The sequence below is a fragment of the Bufo gargarizans genome, unplaced genomic scaffold (assembly GCF_014858855.1).
Source record: "Bufo gargarizans isolate SCDJY-AF-19 unplaced genomic scaffold, ASM1485885v1 original_scaffold_1454_pilon, whole genome shotgun sequence".
NCBI classification, from domain to species: domain Eukaryota; kingdom Metazoa; phylum Chordata; class Amphibia; order Anura; family Bufonidae; genus Bufo; species Bufo gargarizans.
The window spans coordinates 1-17585 of NW_025334367.1; the positions used below are offsets into that span (position 1 = coordinate 1).

Consider the following 17585-nt stretch of genomic DNA (forward strand, 5'->3'; position numbering starts at 1 on the left):
ACTGCTCGATCGGCATGGATAATCATAATGCAAAATGCAAGTGTGAACAAGCCCTTAATAGTACGGCGTTATGAATGGGAGGTTGAGAGTTGTAGTTCACCCTTGTCTGGATGAGCACAGCTGGGCTCACCTATTAACTAAGCGTGAAATGCCTTAATGAGAGCTATAACAGTTCTTAACTGAGAAATTGAATTCAAAGGCGACCTTAGACAGGTCCGGATATAAAACCTCCTGAGGAAGGAAAAATAAAACTGAAGTTACGTCCTCAGTACACCGCAAACGTAACTGTACAAGAATCCTCTAAATACAGACATCACTACCTGCAATCTCCACAGCCTCCCAATTATCAGTCATGCCCGAGGATCCGCTGACAACATAAAGGCAGAGATTCCAATTAGGAAGAAAACACAAAAATGTTCTAAAAAATAAAATAAAAAAAGATTTCTCTTTTGACAGAGTAAAAAACACAAGTAAAAAGACAAGGAAATAAATACAGACAGCACAACTCCCATATCATTTGAAATTTCTCCTATATTACATAGAAGCAGTATTATAGTAGTTATATTCTTGTACATAGGAACAGTATTATAGCAGTTATATTCTTGTATATAGGAGGTAGTATTATAGTAGTTATATTCTTGTACATAGGAGCAGTATTATAGTAGTTATATTCTTGTACATAGGAGCAGTATTATAGTAGTTATATTCTTGTACATAGGAGCAGTATTATAGTAGTTATATTCTTGTACATAGGAGCAGTATTATAGTAGTTATATTCTTGTACATAGAAGCAGTATTATAGTAGTTATATTCTTGTACATAGGGGGCAGTATTATAGTAGTTATATTCTTGTACATAGGAGGCAGTATTATAGTAGTTATATTCTTGTACCTAGGAGTCAGTATTATAGTAGTTATATTCTTGTACATAGGAACAGTATTATAGTAGTTATATTCCTGTACATAGGAGGCAGTATTATAGTAGTTATATTTCTGTACATAGGAGGCAGTATTATAGTAGTTATATTCTTGTACATAGGAGCAGTAATATAGTAGTTATAGTCTTGTACATAGGAGGCAGTATTATAGTAGTTATATTCTTGTACATAGGAGGCAGTATTATAGTAGTTATACTCCTGTACATAGGAGGCAGTATTATAGTAGTTATATTCTTGTACATAGGAGAAGTATTATAGTAGTTATATTTCTGTACATAGGAACAGTATTATAGTGGTTATATTCTTGTACATAGGGGGCAGTATTATAGTAGTTATATTCTCGTAAATATGAGGCAATTTTTATTGTGAAAACAAAAAATACAATTAAAATAAATTCTTATAATACAAAACAAAAATAACAGGCATTGTACACACAATGACTACTCAACTAGAATGACTATAGGATCATATTAAACTTAAAAAGTCCACATTTGCTGGGAAAGGAGAAGAAAAAACAGACAAACAAAAAAAACACACACACAAAATAACATCATTATCTGTTTTAAACCAAAGACACATTCCTCCATAATTTCCTATTTTCCGGGTTACTCCTTATCTCTAATGACTTAACCCACTGGAGCTCGGACATTATTTGGCTTACGGCTGTGGTGTGGTGGAATGGCTCATTGTGTATAGACACGCGGGTTCTCATGTGCCAATGGTAATATTTTAGGACTGAAATGATCAGGTACATTGTCCCCCTGTCTACATTCCTATTTCTGGATGGAACAGCATAGATTATATGAGAATAACTCAGGGACTGCAGTAATGGGATGTTTAGCTTTTGTGGCACTTCTTCCCATATTCTCCTCCCACCCCTGCAGTCAGATATTAAATGCTCCATCGTCTCCTCCAGCTGACAACTATCTGAAACACTTACAAATTTCAGGTTACCTCTAAAAAATAGCTTCCCATGTAATGACAACCAAGCTATATCAAAGAATTTGGCGGGGAGACGTTTCCCATTGAGGAGCTTCAGACTTTGTTGTAAAGTGCTAGTCACACAATCCCTCAAGGCAAGTGGAGAACAAAATAGAGCCCTACATATCCTCACATATAGATCTTTCCTTGGCTTACCCTCAATGTAGGACTTCTCTAGCTGCCACCTTCTAACACACTTCAGCCCATAGTCCAGGTACTGGGGGAGGTAGTCACTCATCCATCTCCTCCTTTTGAGACTGCCGCCTCGCACCCAAGACTCTGCAAAAGGCAATATCCAGTCCCTTATACTATTCACCCACCGGGAGCTGTTCTCTGAGTCCAGGCAACCAAAATTAACTTTTAGAAACATTGAGTCAAAGAACACCCTTGGATTCAGCATATCCAACCCACCCTCTCTCATCTGTAGGTAGGTGATCCCTCTTTTTATCAGGTTCAACCTGTTCCCCCACAACAGTTGGAAGAACAGGCTAAAAAGCATTCTGGCAAAGGAAAAACGACTGAGACATACAAGAAGACGGGGACCAGGTAAGTCTTCAACATTTAAACCCTTTCTCTATAGGTCAGCCTCCAGATCTTCCATCACTGAACCTTTGCATTTCCGGCTTCCAACTTCTCTTCCCAATTTAGTTTGGCGTTATCATCCCTCCCAAATTTGACCCCTAGGATTTTAATATAGGTGGAGGCTCTCACAAATTGAGGCAGATCAAAATCTGGATCACTATCTGATATCCAGAGAGCTTGACTCTTCTCCAGGTTGACCAGAGACCCTGAGGCCTCCGAGTAACTTCTGATGGCCGCAGACAACATCTCCACCTGACGAGGCTCAGATATCACTACAGTCACGTCATCCGCATAGGCAACAACACTTAGGGGCAGGCAATGGGGAACCGGCACCCCCTGAAAACCACCTCAGGAACGGGCCTAAGGCCTCATGAACACGACCGTGCCTTTTTTTGCGGTCCACAAACCGCGGATCCGCAAAAAACGAAAGCCGCCCGTGTGCCTCCCGCCCATTGTAGACATGCCTATAGTTGTCCGCAAAAGGGACAAGAATAGGACATGCTATATTTTCTTTGCGGAGCCTCGGAACGGAGCAACGGATGCGGACAGCACACGGAGTGCTGTCCGCATCTTTTGCAGCCCCATTGAAGTGAATGGATCCGCACCCGAGCAGCAAAAACTGCTGCTCGGATGCAGACCAGAACTACGGTCGTGTGCATGAGGCCTAAGGCAAACACATATAGCAGCGGACTCAGTGGACAACCCTGTCTCACCCCTGCCTCAACCCTGAAGGTATCACTTTGGCAACCATTGACCAGAGGAAAGTCCTCAGCCTCACAATACAAAGTCTTCAGCCAATCGATGAATTGCCCTGGAATTGCCCTGACAAAGTGGCCCATAGATACTCATGATCTACTCTGTCAAAGGCTTTAGCCTGGTCAAGACTCACGACATATCTCCCACACCTCATGGCTTTATATCTCTCAAACATCTCCCTTATGGAGATCACTGCCCCAGAGATGTTCCGCCCTTTTACTGTGCCAAACTGACAGCCTGACAACAGTGCTGAGGACAGACAAACTAACCTAGAAAACAGGATGTTTGCCAGAATCTTCCTGTCGACATTCAAGAGGGCAATCGGCCTCCAGTTCTTGATGTCACTTGGCTCTTTAGTTACCTTTGGAAAGCAGAATCAGCGAGGATACTCTCATGGATGGAGGCATCAGGTGACTTTCTAGAAAATTTGTATATACATCCACGAGGTTTGGAGCCAAGAGGTCTCTGAATGTCTTATAGAATTCTGCTGTTATCCCATCTGGACCTGGTGCCTTTTTCAGTTGTAACTTATCAATGGCCCTGGGTGTCAATGAGACCGGTGACAGATTTATTTGCCACCCGCTCCCGGCAATTCTCAAAGGGATCAGGAGACACTAAGGACCCATAATCCTGTTCAAGAACCAGGGAGGTATACCTGCTGTACACATACTGCCTTATCTCAGATTTCAGCCGGTCTATCCTTTGTTGGTCATCCCCTCCCGCCGAATAAAATGACTCCAATTCTTTCCGCAGCTTGAGATACTGTCCATACTTACTCTTCCCCTTTATAACTGACAGTCTCTTTAAGAGGGATCTGATCTCATCCTTGACATCCTCCCACCAGTCGGCCATATTGTCATAAAAGTCCACTATCTCTAGCTGACTCTGTATAAGAGAGTGAACATGACTCTGAACCGAAGGGTCTTCTAATAGACTGGAATTAAGTCTCCATAACCCTCTACCTGTCCCAGAACACTTTGTGATACCCAACCAGAAATATAAGGCTAGATGGTCTGAATAAGGGACGATCGTCTCATCTTTCTCACCAATGGTCTCTGTTGGACTCACCAGAGCTAAATCTATCCAACTTCTTCTTTCACCACAAAAATAAGTACATTTTGGCTTCCGACCACCCTGCACAAACACATCTGACAACTCAGCCTGTTAAATAATTCTAAGACCTTGGAGTCTCTGGTAAGAGGCCTATTAGAGGTCCTGTCACTAGATGCCCTGGTGGCATTAAAATCTCCAGCCATGATGACAGAGATAGATGTGAAGAGATATGGCTTCACTTCATTATAAAGGTTAACTCTTTCAGTCACTGTCTGCGAACCATAGATATTGATAAGACGGAGCCTCCTACACCGAATAGTAACTTCAAGAATTAGGCACCTTCCCATCAATACCTCTGTCAACCTATGTATAGTTACATCATTGAGGAAGCCAGCAGAGTCTGGCGATACGCGTTGGGCTTGTTTCCTGACCACCACGCATACCTCCACTTTGTCATCTTCTTTAATGATAAGTATTTAGCTTTCCACTAATTTCATTGTTGATGGATTACATGCATTATATTCTTTTGTTCATCTGTATGTGTGGGGGTTTGCTTACAGATTTGTGGTGAGTCAGGTAGGGCATGTTACATGATTTATTTACATGGCCCAGATTCATTGTATACAATGTTTTTAATCCAATCTTTGTTGTGTCTGTTGTCTCCAATAAATTTGATACTTTTATAGATGTGCGGCTTTTATCTCGGTATTCTTTCTCTCTTGAATTCAACCTATGTATAGTTACATCATTGGTGTTAAACAGGATAGAGACCCCGGCACTTGGCTCCACAGCCATTGACCAAAAGGAAGGACCAGACCGCCATTCACACTCAGCTTCCCGTAAGAGTCCTAAAGTATCTAAATGTGTCTCTTGTAAGAAGAAGACATCAGCATCAAGAGACCTTAGATGGTCATATACCGCGTGCCTGGTCCTCCTCACTCTGACACTGTTCACATTACTGGAGAACACTTTAAGGTTAAAGTCGGCCATCAGAGCAAAGCAAAGCACAAGTAGCAGAGATATTACCCCCATCATCATGGATCTGAGTCTGAGCCCACCTGCTGACCACCTGTCTCCATGTCTGATTCGGACAGACGTTTAGCTCGCGGGGGTTTCCTTTTTATGGGGGGATCGCCCTCTTTGTTCTCATTAAATTCATCTACCACTGTCTTTAACGCTCTCTCCATCTCTTCCTAAGCGTCTGACTCTGATAGGACACTGTACCTATTTGTAATAGTCATGACACCTGACCCGGGGTCTACTTTCTTTTTGGAAGGTTTTTGGACAGTGGTCCATCCCCCCCCCCCCCCCCCCCCCAGGCTTATGGCTGGTTTTGTCTTTCTTACCTCTCTTCTGCAGATTTATTGATGCTGGGCCAGAAGACGACGTGCCAACAACCTGCTCAGTGACCTCCCTGTTCCCCTCAGTGTCTCCTGGCTGGGACTGGTCAGGCACTATGTCACCCATATTGTTACCCATATTGTGCTGAGGGTCCGGCGGTGTCACTGGTGACCCTGACAACATCTCCTCCTCTAGGTCATCTGCCCCTTCCAGCAAGTACTCATCAGGGAAGTCGTTACAGATATTATGCCAGGCGTCTGGACAGTCCCTGTGGGAGTGACCGATCCTACCACAGAGGTTGCACCGGATGTTCTGGCAGGTGGCGCTGACATGGCCGATCTCCCCACATAAGTTGCATTTTAGCAGGGTGCACACACTCGCAATATGACCGGCCTTTCCGCATTTAGAACATTTTCTAGGCTGCCCCGCATAGAAGCATACCCCTTTCTCCCAGCCAATAAAGAATGAGTTGGGCAGTTGTTGGGTAATGTTGTTAATCTGCCGTAACTTTACCAGGACCTTCCACCCCCCAGTCCATATGCCATCCTCGTCCCTGGTCTTGGTCAGATCTGACATTAGGTCACAGTGTCTTTTTAGCCATACAACAATATCCTGGTGTGGTACCGACTCGTTCCAGAATATTATGGTGACGTTTGCTGTGTCTGGTCTAGAGATGGGGATGAGGCTGAACTTATTCCAGCCATCAGCATCTCTCACCCGGGCGAAATGAGCCCAGAAGCGGTCCAGGTCAAACATGAGTTTAAAACTGACGTCATACCCCTGTCTGTCAGGATGTTAGATGGCAGGAAACCCATTTGGTGGCACAGAAGTTCACGGACCACAAACCTCCTGTCAGGCAACTCCTCCTTGGCCCCTCTATGTCTGAACCTGACCACGTTCCTCCTCTTAAAAGCCTGACCTGTACATTAGACATGAAGGATGGTGACCCACGGCTCCAGGCATTACCAGAGGAGACACCACCAGTTCCACCCTCCTGTTGTACTTGGGGGCACTGTGGTGGCTGCTGACCACCTGCACTATGGGGGTCTGACACTTCTGGTGTAACTAAAGGGGGGGAAGTGCTGTGAATCAGACTGTACAGCCCCCCCCACCATCATCCTTTATACTCTGCGGTTCACAAGCCTCTAAAGGCTGATCTAATGATGGACCCGACTCTAGAGATGACCCAAAATCCCACACAGACTGTGAAGCGCTCCCCTCTGCAGAAACCTCATCAGTAACATCACATACAGTTATATCAATGCAGTCACTGGCAGTATGATCCTGCTCTACAGAGCCCCGACAATCCTGCTGAGCCATGACCTGTGAGCTCTCTGCTGCACTGCTGCCTTCAGGCGAGAGTCCACAGTCCTGCTGCTCTCTACTGCCCCCCAGGGCTTGTGGTGACTGCACTGCTACCGCAGAGTTACCTTCTTGTTTGAGTCCATAGTCCTGCTTCACAATACAAACTGCTGGGACTTATGGTACCTTTTGAGGAGTCTCTGCAGGTCTTTGCTGTTGCTGGACACTTTCTCCCACTTGTCTGTACAAATTCCCTTTCTCAAAAGGGAAGCTGGCTCGTCTGAGGACTGGTCTTGCACAGGCCTGATGGGTGTGTTGGAGACTTGGGTTTAGCATTAGATGGAGATGGTTCTGGTGCAGGTCTTTCCTCATGTCCCTCAAATCTTTGCTGGTTCCCGAAGGATTCAGCAAATGGTCCCATCTGCTCCAATACAGCCTCCATGTCCTGCATAGTGTCAGTGAGCTGCACAGCGAGGGAGCTCAGCTTCTTGTCGTGAACAGCCTGATTGTTGGGTTTTTTTTCCTTTAGTTTATACACACACTCTATCTGTTTCTGCAGCTGTAGTTTTTGTATTTTTTAGTGTCTCTAGTCTCTTGACCAGAGCTGGGATCTGCTCGGCCAGACATAGTTCTGGTGCACGCTGAGTATTGGGGGGTCATGTCGGCAGTGTACTCACAGAATGGCTCCTTACAGGCGTCCCTCTGCTTGGTCCTTGCACAGGACTCTGCTCTTTAGGTGACATCCGGCCGTGGTCACTGCTGCGAGGTCACTATCTCCAGATTGGGGACTGGGCCCCTAGTTATTCCCAGTGACCGCACTTGTGGCCCCATGAAGCCTTCCTGCAGTATTCCCTCTGGTCTCATCTGTCGTGTTGGCGAGTTTTGCGCTGTTCCCACTCCCGTAACGCGTGCGGTCAGATCGTATGAGGACAGGCTGCTGCAGATTCTCCTGCATGGTCTGCTTCTCCAGGGATGTTCTCCTCTCTGTCTGCCTGCAGGTGGGGTGGATTGCACACCTGCAGCCATGCTCTCACTTAGTAATGTTTCTTTCTTTACTTCCAACACTTTCTTTTCATCTTTGCTTCCTGCCACACTGGGACTGACAACACTCTGAACATTCCTTCCTTCCAAAGAAACTTTTGGATGTTCATCCATGGTGTGAGGAGTCTGGGAATTATTTCCCAGAATAGGCCTAGGAGCATGGACCTTGCTTGGGGAGCATCCCCACCCAGAGTGTCCCCGTCTTTCTCCAGACATCCAAAGACTCAGGAGAGCTACTGACACACGTCCTCACAGCTAGGAGGCAGTATTATAGTAGTTATATTCTTGTACATAGGAGCAGTATTATAGTAGTTATATTCTTGTACATAGGAGCTGTATTATAGTAGTTATATTCTTGTACATAGGAGGTAGTATTATAGTAGTTATATTCTTGTACATAGGAGCAGTATTATAGTAGTTATATTCTTGTACATAGGAGCAGTATTATAGTAGTTATATTCTTGAACATAGGAGGCTGTATTATAGTAGCTATAGTCTTGTACATAGGAGCAGTATTATAGTAGTTATATTCTTGTACATACTGTAGGAGCAGTATTATAGTAGTTATATTCTTGTACATAGGAGCTGTATTATAGTAGTTATATTCTTGTACATAGGAGGTAGTATTATAGTAGTTATATTCTTGTACATAGGAGCAGTATAATAGTAGTTATATTCTTGTACATACTGTAGGAGCAGTATTATAGTAGTTATATTCTTGTACATAGGAGCAGTATTATAGCAGTTATATTCTTGTACATAGGAGGCAGTATTATAGTAGTTATATTCTTGTACATAGGAGCAGTATAATAGTAGTTATATTCTTGTACATACTGTAGGAGCAGTATTATAGTAGTTATATTCTTGTACATAGGAGCTGTATTATAGTAGTTATATTCTTGTACATAGGAGGTAGTATTATAGTAGTTATATTCTTGTACATAGGAGCAGTATTATAGTAGTTATATTCTTGTACATAGGAGCAGTATTATAGTAGTTATATTCTTGAACATAGGAGGCTGTATTATAGTAGCTATAGTCTTGTACATAGGAGCAGTATTATAGTAGTTATATTCTTGTACATAGGAGGTAGTATTATAGTAGTTATATTCTTGTACATAGGAGCAGTATAATAGTAGTTATATTCTTGTACATACTGTAGGAGCAGTATTATAGTAGTTATATTCTTGTACATAGGAGCAGTATTATAGTAGTTATATTCTTGTACATAGGAGCAGTATTATAGCAGTTATATTCTTGTACATAGGAGGCAGTATTATAGTAGTTATATTCTTGTACATAGGAGCAGTATAATAGTAGTTATATTCTTGTACATACTGTAGGAGCAGTATTATAGTAGTTATATTCTTGTACATAGGAGCAGTATTATAGTAGTTATATTCTTGTACATAGGAGCAGTATTATAGTAGTTATATTCTTGTACATAGGAGGCAGTATTATAGTCGTTATATTCTTGTACATAGGAGCAGTATTATAGTAGTTATATTCTTGTACATAGGTGCAGTATTACAGTAGTTATATTCTTGTACATAGGAGCAGTATTATAGTAGTTATATTCTTGTACATAGGAGCAGTATTATAGTAGTTATATTCTTGTACATAGGAGGCAGTATTATAGTAGTTATATTCTTGTACATAGGAGCAGTATTATAGTAGTTATATTCTTGTACATAGGATGCAGTATTATAGTAGTTATATTCTTGTACATAGGAGGCAGTATTATAGTAGTTATATTCTTGTACATAGGAGCAGTATTATAGTAGTTATATTCTTGTACATAGGAGCAGTATTATAGTCGTTATATTCTTGTACATAGGAGGCAGTATTATAGTCGTTATATTCTTGTACATAGGAGCAGTATTATAGTAGTTATATTCTTGTACATAGGATGCAGTATTATAGTAGTTATATTCTTGTACATAGGAGCAGTATTATAGTAGTTATATTCTTGTACATAGGAGCAGTATTATAGTAGTTATATTCTTGTACATAGGAGGCAATTTTTATTGTGAAAACAAACAAACAAAAATACAATAAAAATACATTCTTACAATACAAAACCCAAAAAATAACAGGCATTGTACACACAATGACTACTCAGCTAGAATGCCTATAGAATTATATTAAACTGATAAAGTACACATTTGCTGGGGAGGAAAAAGAAGAGGGGGGGGAACGAAAAACAAAACAAACACAAAATAACATATTTTCTGTTTTAAACCAAAGACACATTTCTCCATAATTTCCTATTATTCAGGTTACTCCTTATCTCTAATGACTTAACCCACTGGAGCTCAGACATTATTTGGTTTACGGCTGTGGTGTGGTGGAATGGCTCATTGTGTATAGACACGCGGGTTCTCATGTGCCAATGGTAATATTTTATGACAGAAATGATCAGGTACATTGTCCCCCTGTCTACATTACTATTTCTGGATGGAACAGCATAGATGATGTCAGGATAAGTCAGGGACTGCAGTAATGGGATGTTTAGCTTTTGTGACACCTCTTCCCATATTCTCCTCCCACCCCTGCAGTCAGATATGAAGTGCTCCATCGTCTCCTCCTGCTGACAACCGAGAGGACAGTTCCTATCTGAAACACTTAAAAATTTTAGGTTACCCCTAACAAATAGCTTTCCATGTAATGACAACCAAGCTATGTCAAAGAATTTGGCGGGGAGACGTTTCCCATTGAGGAGCTTCAGACTTTCTTGTAAAGTGCTAGTCACACAATCCCTCAAGACTAGTGGAGAACAAAAGAAAGCCCTACAGATCCTCACATATAGATCTTTCCTTGGCTTACCCTCAATGTAGGACTTCTCTATCTTCCACCTTCTCACGCACTTCAGCCCATAGTCCAGGTACTGGGGGAGGTAGTCACTCGTCCATCGACCCCTCTTGAGACTGCCGCCTCGCACCCAAGATTCTGCAAAAGGCAATATCCAGTCCCTGACACTGTTCACCCACAGGGAGCTGTTCTCTGAATCCAGGCAACCAAAATTAACTTTTAGAAACATGGAGTCAAAGAACACCCTTGGATTCAGCATATCCAACCCACCCTCTCTCCTCTGTAGGTAGGTGATCCCTCTTTTTATCAGGTTCAACCTGTTCCCCCACAACAGTTGGAAGAACAGGCTAAAGAGCCTAGCGGAGAAAGATTCCGGCAAAGGAAAAACGACAGAGACATACAAGAAGACAGGGACCAGGTAAGTCTTCAACATTTTAACCCTTTCTCTATAGGTCAGCCTCCAGTTCTTCCATCGCTGAACCTTTGCATTTCCGGCTTCCAACTTCTCTTCCCAATTTAGTTTGCCGTTATCATCCCTCCCAAATTTGATCCCTAGGATTTTAATATAGGTGGAGGCTCTCACAAATTGTGGCAGATCAAAATCTGGATCACTGTCTGATATCCAAAGAGCTTGACTCTTCTCAAGGTTGACCAGAGACCCTGAGGCCTCCGAGTAACTTCTGATAGCTGCAGACAACATCTCCACCTCACGAGGCTCAGAAATCACTACAGTCACATCATCCGCATAGGCAACAACACTCAGGGGCAGGCAATGGGGGACCGGCACCCCCTGAAAACTACACTCCTGCAGTGACCTCAGGAATGGGTCTAGGGCAAATACATACAGCAGTGGACTCAGTGGGCAACCTTGTCTCACCCCTGCCTCAACCCTGAAGGTATCACCCTGCCAACCATTGACCAGAGGAAAGCTCTCAGCCACGCAATACAAAGTCTTCAGCCAATCGATGAATTGCCCCGGAATACCGTACTTTGACAAAGTGGCCCATAGATACTCATGATCTACTCTGTCAAAGGCTTTAGCCTGGTCAAGACTCACGACATATCTCCCACACCTCAGAGCTTTACATCTCTCAAACATCTCCCTTATCGAGAGGACTGCTCCAGAGATGTTCCGCCCTTTTACTGTGCCAAACTGACAGCTTGACAACAGTGCTGAGGACAGACAAACTAATCTAGAAAAAATAATTTTTGCCAGAATCTTTCTGTCGACATTCAAGAGGGCAATCGGCCTCCAGTTCTTGATGTCACTCGGCTCTTTACCTTTGGACAGCAGAATCAGCGAGGATACTCTCATGGATGGAGGCATCAGGTGACTTTCTAAACAATTTGTATATACATCCACGAGGATTGGGGCCAAGAGGTCTCTGAATGTCTTATAGAATTCTGCTGTTATCCCATCTGGACCTGGTGCCTTCTTCAGATGTAACTTATCAATGGCCTCTTTAACCTCCGCCACCGTCAAATCTGCTGTCAAAGGAGAAAAGTCCAAATCATTAGTATCAGGGAGCGGAGTTGCCTCCAAGAATTGGGTCATCTTGTCACTATCCAAAACCTTCCTCTGAAACAAGTCAGCATAGTAAGATCTCACCACCCCCAGGATACCCTCCCGAGATTCTTGCAAAACACCCTGGGGGTCAGTGAGACCAGTGACAGATTTATTTGCCACTCGCTCCCGGCAATTCTCAAAGGGATCAGGAGACCCTAAGGTCCCATAATCCCGTTCAAGAACCAGGGAGGTATACCTGCTGTACTGATACTGCCTCATCTCAGATTTCAGCCGGTCAATCCTTTGTTGGTCACCCCCTCCCGCCGAATAGAGTGACTCCAATTCTTTCCGCAGCTTGAGATACTGGCCATACTTACACTTCCCCTTTATAACTGACAGTCTCTTTAAGAGGGATCTGATCTCATCCTTGACATCCTCCCACCAGTCGGCCATATTGCCATAAAAGTCCACTCTCTCTAGCTGACTCTGTATAAGAGAGTGAACATGACTCTGAACCGAAGGGTCTTCTAATAGACTGGAATTAAGTCTCCATAACCCTCTACCTGTCCCAGAACACTTTGTGACACCCAAACAGAAATATAAGGCCAGATGGTCTGAATAAGGGACGATCTTCTCATCTTTCTCACCAATGGTCTCTGTAGGACTCACCAGAGCTAAATCTATCCGACTTCTTCTTTCACCACAAAAATAAGTAAATTTTGGTTTACGACCACCCTGCACAAACACATCTGACAACCCGGCCTGTTGAATGATTCTGTTTAGAACCTTGGAGTCTCTGGTAAGAGGCCTATTAGAGGTCCTGTCACTAGATGCCCTGGTGGCATTAAAATCTCCAGCCATGATGATAGGGATAGATGTGAAGAGATATGGCTTCACTTCATTATAAAGGTTAATCCTTTCAGTCACTGTCTGCGAACCATAGATATTGATGAGACGGAGCCTCCTACCCCGAATAGTAACTTCCAGAATTAGGCACCTTCCCATCAATACCTCTGTCAACCTATGTATAGTTACATCATTGGTGTTAAAGAGGATAGAGACCCCGGCACTTGGTTCTACAGCCAGTGACCAAAAGGATGGACCAGACCGCCATTCACGCTCGGCTTCCCGTAAGAGTCCTAACGTATTTAAACGTGTCTCTTGTAGGAAGAATATATCAGCATCAAGAGACCTTAGATGTTCATAAACCGCATGCCTGGTCCTCCTCACTCTGACACTGTTCACATTACTGGAGAACACTTTAAGGTTGAAGTCAGCCATCAAAGCAAAGCAAAGCACAAGTAGCAGAGATATTACCCCCATCATCATAGATCTGAGTCTAAGCCCACCTGCCGACCACCTGTCTCCATGTCTGATTCGGACAGACGTTTAGCTCGCGGGGGTTTCCTTTTTGTGGGGGGGGGTCGCCCTCCTGGTCCTCATTAAATTCATCTACCACTCTCTTTAACTCTCTCTCCATCTCTTCCTCAGCGTCTGACTCTGATAGGACACCGTACCTATTTGTTATGGTCATGACACCTGACCCGGGGTCTACTTTCTTTTTGGAAGGCTTTTGGACAGTGGTCCATTCCCCCCCAGGCTTACGGCTGGTTTTGTCCTTCTTCCGTCTTTTCTGTGGATTTATTGATGCTGGGGCAGAAGACGACGTGCCCACAACCTGCTCAGTGACCTCCCCGTTCCCCTCAGTGGCTCCTGGCTGGGACTGGTCAGGCACTATGTCACCTATATTGTCACCCATATTGTGCTGAGGCTCGGGCGGTGTCACTGCTGACCCTGACAACAACATCTCCTCCTCTAGGTCATCTGCCCCTTCCAGCAAGTCCTCATCAGGGAAGTCCTTACAAACATTATGCCAGGCGTCTGGACAGTCCCTGTGGGAGTGACCGATCCTACCACAGAGGTTGCACCGGATGTTCTGGCAGGTGGCGCTGACATGGCCGATCTCCCCGCATAAATTAAATTTTACCAGGGTGCACACACTCGCAATATGACCGGCCTTTCCGCATTTAAAACATTTTCGAGGCTGACCCGCATAGAAGCATACCCCTTTCTCCCGGCCAATAAAGAATGAGTTGGGCAGATGTTGGGTAATGTTGTTAACCTGCCGTAACTTTACCAGGACCTTCCACCCCCCAGTCCATATGCCATCCTCGTCCCTAGTCTTGGAGAGATCTGACATTAGGTCACAGTGTCTTTTTAGCCATACAACAATATCCTGGTAGGGTACCGACTCGTTCCAGAATATTATGGTGACGCTTGCTGTGTCTGGTCTAGAGATGGGGATGAGGCTGAACTTATTCCAGCCATCAGCATCTCTCACCCGGGAGAAATGAGCCCAGAAGCGGTCCTGGTCAGACATGAGTTTAAAGCTGACGTCATACCCCTGCTTGTCAGGAAGGTTTATCACTGCCAGGATGTTAGATGGCAGGAAACCCATTTGGTGGCACAGAAGTTCACGAACCACAAACCTCCTGTCAGGCAACTCCTCCTTGGCCCCTCTATGTCTGAACCTGACCACGTTCCTCCTCTTAAAAGCCTGACCTGTATAGTTCACATTAGATGTGAAGGATGGTGACCCACGGCTCCAGGCATTACCAGAGGAGACACCACCAGTTCCACCCTCCTGCTGAACTTGGGGGCGCTGTGGTGGCTGCTGACCACCTGCACTATGGGGGTCTGACACTTCTGGTGTAACTAAAGGGGGGAAGTGCTGTGCATCAGACTGTACAGCCCCCTCCCCACCATCATCCTTAATACTCTGCGGGTCACAAGCCTCTGAAGGCTGACCCAATGGTGGACCCGAGTCTAGAGATGACCCCAAATCCCACACAGACTGTGAAGCGCTCCCCTCTGCAGAAACATCATCAGTAACATCACATGCAGTCATATCAATGCAGTCACTGGCAGTATGATCCTGCTGTACAGAGCCCCGACAGTCCTGCTGAGCCATGACCTGTGAGCTCTCTGCTGCACTGCTGCCTTCAGGCGAGAGTCCACAGTCCTGCTGCTCTCTACTGCCCCCCAGGACTTGTGGTGACTGCACTGCTACTGCAGAGTTACCTTCAGGCGAGAGTCCACAGTCCTGCCGCTCTCTACTGCCCCCCAGCGCTTGTGGTGACTGCACTGCTACTGCAGAGTTACCTTCTGGTTGGAGTCCATAGTCCTGCTTCACAGTACAAACTGCTGGAACTTGTGGTACCTTTTGAGGAGTCTCTGCAGGTCTTTGCTGGTGCTGGACACTTTCTTCCACTTCTCTGTACAAATTCCCTTTCTCAAAAGGGAAGCTGGCTGGTCTGAGGACTGGTCTTGCACAAGCCTGCTGGGTGTCATCTGGACAGGTTAGAGACCTGGGTTTAGATGGAGATGGTTCTGGCGCAGGTCTTTCCTCATGTCTTTGCTGGTTCCTGAAGGATTCAGCGACTGGTCCCATCTGCTCCAATACAGCCTCCATGTCCTGCACAGTGTCAGCGAGCTGCACAGCGAGGGAGCTCAGCTTCTTGTCGTGAACAGCCTGATTGTTGGGGTTTGCTGCCTTTAGTTTATAGACACAATCTATCTGTTTCTGCAGCTGTAGTTTAGTCTTTTTTAATGTCTCTAGTCTCTTGACCAGAGCTGGGATCCGCTCGGCCAGACTTAGTTCTGGTGCACGCTGAGTATTGGGGGGCTGTGTCGGCAGTGTACTCACAGAATGGCTCCTTACAGGCGTCCCTCTGCTTGGTCCTTGCACTGGACTTGGTGCAGCCGTGGTCACTGCTGCGAGGTCACTATCTCCAGATTGGTGACTGGGCCCCTGGTTCTTCCCAGTGACCGCACTTGTGGCCCCATGAAGCCTTCCTGCAGTACTCCCTCTGGTCTCATCTGTCGTGTTGGCGACTTTTGCTCTGTTCCCACCTCCATAACGTGTGCGGTCAGACCGCATCAGGACAGACTGTTGCAGATTCTCCTGCATGGTCTGCTTCTCCAGGGATGTTCTCCTCTGTCTGCCTGCAGGTGGGGTGGATTGCACACCTGCAGCCATGCTCTTACTCAGTGATGTTTCCTTCTTTACTTCCAACATTTTCTTTTCTTCTTTGCTTCCTGCTGCACTGGGACTGGCAACACTCGGAACATTCCTTCCTTCCAAAGAAACTTTTGGATAATTATCCATGGTGTGAGAGGTCTGGGAATTGTTTCCCAGAATAGGCCTTGAAGCCTGGGCCTTGCTTGGGGAGCATTCCCACCCAGAGTGGCCCCGCCCTGGGCTTTCTCCAGACATCCAAAGCCTCAGGAGAGCTACTGACACACGTCCTCACAGCTAGGAGGCAGTATTATAGTAGTTATATTCTCGTACATGGGGGACAGTATTATAGTAGTTATATTCTTGTACATAGGAGCAGTATTATAGCAGTTATATTCTTTTACATAGGAGCAGTATTATAGTAGTTATATTCTTGTACATAGGAGGCAGTATTATAGTAGTTATATTCTTGTACATAGGAGGCAGTATTATAGTAGTTATATTCTTGTACATAGGAGGCAGTATTATAGTAGTTATATTCTTGTACATAGGAGCAGTATTATAGTAGTTATATTCTTGTACATAGGAGGCAGTATTATAGTAGTTATATTCTTGTACATAGGGGCAGTATTATAGTAGTTATATTCTTGTACATAGGAGGCAGTATTATAGTAGTTATATTCTTGTACATAGGAGCAGTATTATAGTAGTTATATTCTTGTACATAAGAGCAGTATTATAGTAGTTATATTGTACATAGGAGGCAGTATTATAGTAGTTATATTCTTGTACATAGGAGCAGTATTATAGTAGTTATATTCTTGTACATAAGAGCAGTATTATAGTAGTTATATTTTTGTACATAGGAGCAGTATTATAGTAGTTATATTCTTGTACATAGGAGCAGTATTATAGTAGTTATATTCTTATACATAGGGGGCAGTATTATAGTAGTTACAGTCATTAAAAAAAATAAAAAAAATAATATTTTGCCAGATTTCTCAAAATACAGTGTGCAGTTATGGCAGATTTGTTAATGATTATAGGTATGGTCTGAGACCCTGGGCATTGTGACACATGTAAAATCATTCCTCTGCTACCTTGATCATTACAATGAATTGCCCACCATCTAGACTGATCTGCCCTAGCTGTTAGGAGGTATGAACAGGCTCCGAATGGCCCAGGCAGATAACCAGTAGAGAAGATCATTTGATCCACATGTATGCAAGAGCAGTTTCCACAGTTTCATTGTCCAC

General features: G+C 44.3%; 1 protein-coding gene across 1 annotated transcript; it reads right to left on the bottom strand.

Annotated features, from left to right (window-relative positions):
* Nucleotides 1-6428: 6428 nt before the first annotated feature.
* LOC122923298 lies at nucleotides 6429-16479 on the bottom strand (the record flags this gene model as incomplete). The annotated part of the gene is made up of 2 exons (XM_044274077.1): nucleotides 14874-16479; nucleotides 6429-6569 (listed from the first exon to the last, which is right to left on the bottom strand). Coding segments are annotated over exons 1-2 (1747 nt in total), but the record flags the coding sequence as incomplete, so codon positions are not given.
* Between the last annotated feature and the right edge of the window lie 1106 nt (nucleotides 16480-17585).